The sequence below is a fragment of the Esox lucius genome, chromosome 11 (assembly GCF_011004845.1).
Source record: "Esox lucius isolate fEsoLuc1 chromosome 11, fEsoLuc1.pri, whole genome shotgun sequence".
Classification (NCBI taxonomy): domain Eukaryota; kingdom Metazoa; phylum Chordata; class Actinopteri; order Esociformes; family Esocidae; genus Esox; species Esox lucius.
In genome coordinates this window covers 40,098,592-40,107,721 of record NC_047579.1, presented here as the reverse complement: position 1 = coordinate 40,107,721, position 9,130 = coordinate 40,098,592, and the positions used below count along the sequence as shown (strand labels likewise).

At 40.7% G+C, this 9,130-nt stretch overlaps 1 protein-coding gene across 2 annotated transcripts; it reads right to left on the bottom strand.

Annotated features, from left to right (window-relative positions):
- Positions 1-590: 590 nt before the first annotated feature.
- On the bottom strand, positions 591-8,404 carry si:dkey-225f5.4. Of its 2 annotated transcripts, none has more exons than XM_010874662.2 (9): positions 8,306-8,404; positions 5,998-6,094; positions 5,147-5,270; positions 3,269-3,426; positions 2,846-2,988; positions 1,913-2,084; positions 1,604-1,743; positions 1,085-1,247; positions 591-877 (listed from the first exon to the last, which is right to left on the bottom strand). In XM_010874662.2, exons 1-9 carry the CDS (start codon positions 8,326-8,328, stop codon positions 812-814), a joined length of 1,086 nt encoding a protein of 361 aa, XP_010872964.1. In that variant the 5' UTR covers positions 8,329-8,404; the 3' UTR covers positions 591-811. The 2 variants fall into 2 exon arrangements, with proteins under 2 accessions (XP_010872964.1, XP_010872965.1); XM_010874663.2 differs by lacking the exon at positions 8,306-8,404 and adding an exon at positions 8,227-8,290.
- Positions 8,405-9,130: the final 726 nt, after the last annotated feature.

Below are 9,130 nucleotides of genomic sequence, written 5' to 3'. Positions count from 1 at the left end.
TCATTATTTATTAAAAAAAATCATTAAAAACATATTTTCCATATACTAAATAGTAGGGGCATGGGGCTTTGGTGGTGATTAGAGTCTTGGATATGTCAAAGATTTGCAACAAAATTGATTTGATTGCATTAGTATATTTAATGTAGTGCCAGATACTCCCTCTGGACACCTTCGTGGACAAAAATGTCCCATTGACTTCCATTAAAATATTTTAACCTCACTGCCATTAGAGTATAAAACCATGCATTCTGTAATGTAAGCATTTCATTTTGATGAAATTTTGACTCTATTCCATCACACACACGCGCGCGCACACACACATTGGCCAAGCCGGCCGTGTCCTGAGTAGCCAATTAAAAGACATCTGGTGTTGTGTGAAGCAGGGAAGCGGCCAGTGTGAGTGTAACAGTGGGAAGAGGGACAGCATGAACTCCTTTTCAAACAGTCAAGTAGCACCGTCAAAACTCAAAAGGGGACAGCAGTTAGAATTTACTCTATGTCCACAACTATTCTATCAATGTCCGAATGAAAATGAACACAATAATATGAACAAGTCAGACATAATATTAAATCTTTATTTACATGTGGGTGCAATTATTGTTACAACTGTACACATGATTTTTGTTCATTGAAACACTACCAAAACAAATGGCCTTAGCTTGACATGCAGGTGCCTATGACTTTGCACAGTACTGTATGTACCCCAGAGCTACATTAAAAATGTAGTAATCTCGTATTTACAGACAAGAGGTAATGGCGCCCCCTTGTGACAAGATAGATAAAAAGCCACCTCTGTTGAGGGGATGGTTGGTCAGACATGAGGACTGGACAACAGGAACTCCAGCCACTCGGTCAGAGAGGGAGCCTTCTGGGCTGGCTGCAAACACAAACACCAAGCACATATTCACACAATGGAATATAACGCACAAATTAAAGGCATCACTTTTAACTGGACGTGAATGACAGATTTTATAGTGGATTTAAAAAATAAACTTACAGCGTAAGGGTGGATAACATGAAGATCCAGGACACTTCACTGATACTACTTAAATGGAACTGGCCTAAAAACATCCAAAGAGGTTACCTGTAAGATGTCTGTGTTGATCAGTTCCCCGTCCCTACGAATAGAGATCAGGGTGGCAGCTCCTCTCGAGGGGTAGCCCTCCTCCACCCCGATGTTACAGACAACAGAGGCACTCTTCAGGAACACCAGCAGTCTCTGGCCAGGGCGCCAGTCAATGGCAAATCTACACAGGGTTGACGTCACCACATGGGTGTTCAAGAACGAAAGGCCATTTGATGTCAGAAATCGAAAACATGCAACGCACAGAACACACCTTTAGGTTTCAAAAAGCATAACATCATAATTAGCATTCCTCTGCATTCGTATGGCGGTTATCTAAAGGCTCTTTTAAAAAAGGAGAACAACATCCACACTAAAACAACCGACCAGCCAGAACACCAGTCAAGCCAACTGTCTCAAATCACCCGGAATCCTGATATATTGGGCCTATGAATAAACCCTCAAATAACAATGGAAAATGTACCTCATAGTGATCATGATTTTTTTCCTGGCCTTTCTGAGCTAAGCGTGCACTTGTACCTGGAGTGCAAAGCCTGGATCTCAGTCAACATGGCTCCCTGGCTGACATAGCTCTGCATGACCTCCAGCAGGGCAGTACTGAGGTCAGTCAGACGACCTCTCACGGACTCCTCCAACAGCCCTGCTGTACCCAGACACACCTGGACAGGAAAGCGCAAGTTCAGGGAGGAATTAGAAGCTGTGACTAACGGCGGCAAAATAAATTTCTCTCATCTAAATCAGGATCAGAAATGCTATGTAGATGTTTCTTATTGTGAGGCTTCAAAGCCGGTTTAGTGTAACCAAAGGGCGATCAGCTCGGCGGCCCACCTGCAGGACAAAGTGGTCCTCTGGGGTCCAGGTTACGGTGAGCCTGAGGGGCTCCAGCTGATCAGGGGGGCCACAGAAGCAGGGCCTCAGTTCCAACTGCAGCTCAGAGGGTCCCAGGGAAAGCAGCCTGTACTGCATCGCCCCCTGTGTCTCCTCCAGGCAGCCCTGTAGCCTGATGACAGGAGGCAGTGGACGGTAAGGGCTTGCGCAGTGAGGTGCCTACCCTTATTTTCCATTACCTCATTGGCCAGGTTAAGAGTTCTGTTGACACTAGTCTGGGCAAAAAGCAGCCCTTCTCATGCTCTTAAATGACAATCGCTCTTAACTGAATTAGTAGTGCTGTCGTACAATTAAAATAATCCAGATTGATCGCATAATCCTCTCTAGTTAGTCAAAAACACTCACAATCTTTGAATTTGTTAAGATTTGCCCCGAAATGAACAGTATATAAAAAAAAAAGTGCATTATCTTTAAGACATGCTATATTTATTTGTGAACTATGGACAGTGCTTAACTTGAAGATAAATAAGTGCAAGAGCTGTCTTTTTCCCAATTTGGTCAATCAGGCCAGCATGTGTCATGGCCTTTCAATTTCTCCATGCCAATTACCACAATAACTGGCAGCATCTATCTGCAGCCCATATTAAATCTCAATAGAAGGTCACTGGATCCCACAGTTCTACCTTCTCCAACCACTGTGCTCCTGATCAAGGCAGAGAGTACAATAACTGCCATGTTGGGCTACAGTATGAAACAAACCTACACCACTCTATGTAGTCCCTCTATGTAGTCCTGTAACTGATGTTCAGTGGTTAGACTAGAGGCCTGCCCACCCACCACTATCCCAACAGCCAGCCCCTATCCCGAAAGCTCAGCTCACATCTCTTTTCAGGGACAAGCTTTGATTGGTTGAGACCACCGCCTGTCACTCACACATCTCTCAAGCGCTGACAGTTGGCTAAGCGGTCCAGGGTGACATCAGCCCCCGCCCTCAGCTTGGCCAACTGGCCCTCACAATCACGCATGGTATTGCGGGCAGTCTGGAGGGACTTCTCCAACTGCAGGCTCAGCTCCTTCTGTGGGAGAGATGCGGAAAGACGGATTAGACCGCGGGTACTCAACTTTTAACCTACGAGCTCCGAAGCCTGCAAATCAACTGCTCTACCTCGTCATCAATTGCATTCACCTGGTTTACCAGGTCTAAACAAGTCCCTGATCGGCGTTGCAATGGAAAAAAACGGATCAGGACTGGCCTTGAGGTCCAGAGTGGAGGTTGAGGGAATAAGACATTCAAAACACAGACACCCTAACCAGCTAAATGGTGATGGTCAGAATAAAGCGTGTGTGTGTGTTGACCTTGTTTTCCAGGACTAAGAGCAGGGAAGTCAGTTGGTCCTTTTTCTGGTGCAGTTTGTCCAGTCTGTCCAGCAAGTTGGTGATCAGAGTCTCCACCTCTTGGACTCCATCTTTATATTCAGTCTTCAGGGCCTTCCAGCGTACATGAGCATCATTACCTGAACACAGGAGACCAGGCTCATTCATAGCAGCACTAATCTGGGGTTCAACTTCCATTTCAGAGTTCCGTTACGTGGTTATATATAACGTGCACTTCATAAAACCACACAATTGCCCATAGACATAAACTGAAATCAGCCCAAGTATTTGGTCTCCACTTAATTTCACTGTTAATATTAGAGGACTTTTTTTTTTAATTCAGACCGTATTGAGAGGCCTGTCATCATTATCAGCACTCGACAGAGAGCAGGTTGTAGATCACATATACAGTGGATATATAAAGTCTACACACCCCTGTTAAAATGCCAGGTTCTTGTGATGTAAAAGAATGAGGATCTTCGCATTTTAACAGGGGTGTGTAGACTTTATATCCACTGTATACTTACTCTGATCAAGAAATTTTTTGTAACGAAAAACACTGTAGAATTCAAATGCATTACTAGAATTATATCCTTAAAATAATAATTGGCACAGACAGAATTTGAGAATATTTGGTAGCAGAGCCATTGACTAAAATAACTGCAATCAAGCAGTTCCTACAGCCACGGACTAGCACCCTGCACCTTTGTACGGGCAGTTTGGCACGCTTGTGTAAAATGATCCAGTTCTCCCAGATTTAAACAGTGCACATCAACTACTGTTTTCAGATCTCCCCACAGGCTTTCATCAGGATTTACATTAGATAAGAAATACTGCTGGATGTGTCCTGTTAAAAGACCCAGGACCTTGGATGGAGACCCAGCATTCAGACAATGGGTTCCAAATGCCTTGGTGTTCTCCTGATTGAATGAGGCCATGCATACATTCAAAGACACCCAGGTGCCAGAGGCAGCCCCAAAGCATCCCTGAACGTCCTGCATGTTTTTCCTTTTTAAACACAGACATGGTGTTCTGTACCAAAAAGCTGACAAGTATTCACAGACGACTGTTGCATGTTGAGGTGAATTATGGCAAATTGTAGGCTTTCTTATCTCTCTCTGAGCAGTGGGGTCCTCCTGGATGTACCACACAAACTCCTATCATTAAGTTGCCCAATGTGTATGGACCTAGAAAATATGTCCAACAACTTGGATAATGCATTGAAAAAGCAAAATTCGTAAACAAAATGCCAGTAAACATGGGTAATTTAAGGAGACAAATTATACTCCCACACATGCTTTCTAAAACGTACTTCCCATGTCCTCTTTCTGCAACCACACAGCTGTCTGGCACCAACCACTGTACCCAGCAGAATAAAATAAGACATTGTTATGACCAGCTATAAAGTAAATGACAAATACTTTGGACCAGCTTTGCAGATTTTGAGTGTGTGCTATAAATCACAACCTTCATATATATACTGGCACAGAGGAATAAGTTCAGCCATCTTGTGCTCTATATCTTACTGACTCGGAATAAAAATATGTTTGAGATGGGAAATGGGTAAAAATCCCTTAGCAGACACCTAACCCTAACCCACACACCTCATGGAAAAAAAACAAGACTTAATGAGATACCAACTTGTAAACCTATTTGGTTTAGCTTGATCTATGTACTTGGTAAATAAGGATTTCTTTCACTTGTCCATTCAGACAAGCGCAGTCTACATTCTCGTCTGACTTTATTCCTTTTCTTATTTGTGCGGGACAAGCGTTTTGTCGAGCTCTGGTGAGAAGTGAGGGAACTGAAGCCTGAGTGGCATGGGTGTGGATTATGTTTATGTTCAACTGTGTGTCTTACTCAGGTTTATCGAGCAGGGTTCATTAAGTAGCTGGCCTGGGGAGTCCAGAGTTTCCAAAAGCTGTATCATCAAATCCAGCACAAACAACTGTCTGCCCAAAATCTTCTGTTTGCTGCGACTTTCCTGAAAAAATACACAAATATTCTTAAAATTTAATCAGTGCCGTGCACATTCACAATGATGCAGAGTTGTTAACCCAATAAGGTGAAGTTAATTTTGTAATGGACATTTGTGGATATTTGTTCTCTCTTGTCAATAGCTATGAAGTCAAGCATTCCATGACTATGAAAATTGTATATTTGGAATCGAGATAGGATGGACAACAATCTACAGCTTCTTATACTTCTACTATTGGTAAAAATGAAAAAAAAAAAATGCAATACCTTCTAGACAAATAGTGCCATGACTGTGAAGAGTGCATATTCTGAATCAGGGGAGGATGGACAATTTGTTTTCTCAAAAAAAAACAAAAAAACAGCTCCAATACAAAGTGTCCCATGAGTATAAAAATGCCATATGGATGGAGGATGGATGACAATCCATGGCTTACAGGTTTTTTTTTATTTAAATGTATTTTGTACACATTAATCACTTTTTATAGGAGCTATTGAATTTACATTTTTGTATTAAACTTTGAAATGTCATAATTTAGAAAAAATAAAAGGTGTGGATTGCAGTCCATCCTATCCTGATTCAAAATCAAAAAATGTCATTGTCATGGAATGAACGACTTCATAGCTATTGACAAGAGAACAGATATCCACCAAATGTTTATTATAAAACTAACTGTACCTAGCTTTGAAAACGACGACCCACATTGATTTGTTCAGTAGGTTGTTCGTCTACTCACAGATAGATAGGGCACCATCAACTCTGCTTCCCCTGCCTCCAGATATTCTTCGCCATCGTACAAATCGATATATTCAGGGTCGCATCTTTCAAGCAACCTGAAAAACGATGGTTCAAACTCTGAATTAACTAACTGAATTAATATTTTTGCATTCGACTACAGCCATGTACAGGTAAAACTATCATTGGTCTGCCAACGCAGAGTGCAGAGATTTTAATCCCAAGTCCTATCAGTACATTCTCCATTACAATATGCAAGAGCCTCAGCTTGGATTTTTCACAAATGATCAAGCATAGATTTTCCACTATTATTTTAAAGTTTCCTTTAGAAATAACTTCTTCAATTAGGAGTAATTCATACCAAGTCACTCTCCCTCACCGGCGTACTAATGGCCAGCAGGAAATGATTGCGGCAGAGCACACCACTGACACACCTGTTCCTCATCCTTAATTATGTGGTTATTTAATTTACTTGTTTTCACCTGCATCTCACTTGTTATAGAGTCCTGTTTAGTTTGAGACCTTCTGGTGCAGCATTCGCATTGAAAAAGGATTAAAGGATAGAAACTTTGGGTAAAACTTCCTGTTAAGTATAGACTTATTACTATTTAACTGCAACGTAAATACTTATTAACAACTGTATTAACAACAATGTAATACCACATGTTTTACATTGTAATTACAATAATGATTTTACGGTACAGGTGATTAAACTTCTGTATGATGTTATTCCAAGTGTATAACTACACACATATTTGTTCCAGAAATTACACAATGTCTTGTTACACAAGTAAATAAAACATATTGGAATTACACTTTTGCAGTCAGATCTGTTGCACCATATGAATAGCTACACCGAAGATGCTGTCTCTAGCTAATCCTAACGGTGGCTGTCCCTCTTACAGCTAGATGGTGGCCCTGAAACATAGACTAGCATTCAGATTTCAGAGGTAAGTGTAATTCTACTCAGAGATTGCTTAGATAATATTCTTACATAACATTTGATCGAAGAAAACATTGTAGACTGGCAATAAGCATGGGAAGTTGGCCTGTCGTGTTTGTCAGTTAACAACACGAGTGATTACTGACCCTATTTTTAAACCTCCAATTGTGGCTGAGATATGTAATATGTTGAGTATATCTGCACAATCTCGGAGTAGAATAACTCTTCCCTCTGAAATCTTGATGGCAGGCTATGTATGAGGGTCAGCATCTAGCTGTAGGAGGTACAGCCACTGTTAGGATTACTTGTGTAACAAGACATTGTGTAATTACTAAAGAAAACAAATTGTGTGTAGTAATACACTTGGAATAATATACTATAGATGTGTAATCACCTATACCAAAGTCATTATTCTACTGTATTTACAAAGTAAAACATGTGGTATTACATTGTTGTTAATACAGTTGTTAATAAGTATTTATGTTGCAGTTAAATAGTCATAAGTGTATACTTAACGGGAGGTTTTACCCAAAGTTTCTATCCTTTAATCCTTTTTCAATGCAAATGCTGCACCAGAAGGTCTCAAACTAAACAGGACTCTATAACAAGGGAGGTGTAGGTGAAAACAAGTAAATTAAATAACCACATAATAACGATGAACAGGTGTGTCAGTGGTGTGCGCTGCCCTTCTTTCAAAAGGAACCTTACAAATATTATGTACCTCATTATTTTGGAAAAATCGAAGTTGAGGCTCTTAGATAATATAATGAGGAATATATGGATGCGATTTGGGATGAATATCTCAAAATTTGAAAGCTATTTCAAGTAATAAACTGCCAGCTGTATTATAAAAAGCTATCGTTCTGAGGACTGCACTTTTACCCCGGTCCCTAAGTGGTCCTTTCTTTGGCACGCTGATATAGCTTTGTACGACACTCGGGGGACCAACGACAGTTTTACCGGTACATGGGAGTAGTCGAATGTGTGAATATGAAACTATCTATACCGCGGTACAACCTAGTGTGTTTCTCATCTTAATTGATGTGGTACTGTACATGGTAGAAAGCTGATTTAAAAATTGCCTGGGTAACGTGTACCTAGCGACGGTAACAAGGTAGCTGGCTGACTTAAGGCGCTGACACTGAACTAGATAACCACTAATAACATTGTCATTCACAGCATAACGACGTAATTTATATTGAAAGTAGCCTTTTAATGGTGTTTACACCCCGGCTGTTACAACAATAATTAGCTACCATGTCGATAGCTACCTCACAACGTACTTACAATCACTATATAATGAAATAGGGTTGAAATGCATCGTAAGTTAGTATTAAAATAAAAATCGTTACGCTTGAGAACTTACGCTTGAGCCTTCTCAGTCGCCATTTTTGTTTTCAAAATGTGGCGGCAGCCGTGTTACGTGAAAAGTGGTTGGATAGGTTTTTGTCCAATTAGATTGAACCTAGTCCTTGCGTTTGTAAGAAGGGCGCGGCGTCTCTCATCATTGCCATATAAGGCAACACATAAGAAATCATGTGTAAAAGCATCAAATATATGTTTCATAGTTTATGTTTTCTCCCTAATTCACTTGAAGTATTTTTATTTATTTAAAGGCAACATGTGCATCTGTCTACCAAACTCGACATTACTTTTAGCATAAATAAACATGTATGACAACTTGACAAGCGACATGTCAATAAGGTTTGTTTTGGAGGAACTCTAAAATTCAGACCAAGACAGGACCTTTCCCTAAATTAGTAATTATTATATGCAAAACACTGCTTCAAATTTGAAACATTCAGTCCAACTCCTGAGTGTCTCTCAAGTCATTCTCAAAGGGATGCTTTGTGGCTCAGTTGGTAAATCATGCTACTTACATGTTTAATTCCAATGCAGGTCAGGGACAAACAAGTATGAACATGTATCTACTCACCCTTGTGAGTCGCCCTGGATAACATAATTTGCTAAATCAATGCTTCCCAAATGTATTTTGCAGTAACGGTCCCACCTAAAGAATTCTGACCTGCACTGAGCACCCATGAAGTACCACCTAATTTTCATTTCACCAGTAAGCCTATGGTCTCATGAGTCTTCCCCAGTACCCCCTGTGGACAGGTCTGAGTCCAAGTAGCCCTGGTTGGGAAACATGGCACTATATAATTATCATGTAAGAAGAACTGTCGGTTCT

What these genes read in the sequence shown, in the direction of transcription:
- si:dkey-225f5.4 (XM_010874662.2), bottom strand. Translation starts at nt 8,328, where the DNA reads ATGGCGACTGAGAAGGCTCAAGC. An exon ending in TGATGGTGCCCTATCTATCT is followed by an intron (nt 5,271 to 5,997) that starts GTGAGTAGACGA and finishes GTATTTTTTCAG; the next exon opens with GAAAGTCGCAGCAAACAGAA. An exon ending in ATCCAGGCTTTGCACTCCAG is followed by an intron (nt 1,248 to 1,603) that starts GTACAAGTGCAC and finishes AACCCTGTGTAG; the next exon opens with ATTTGCCATTGACTGGCGCC.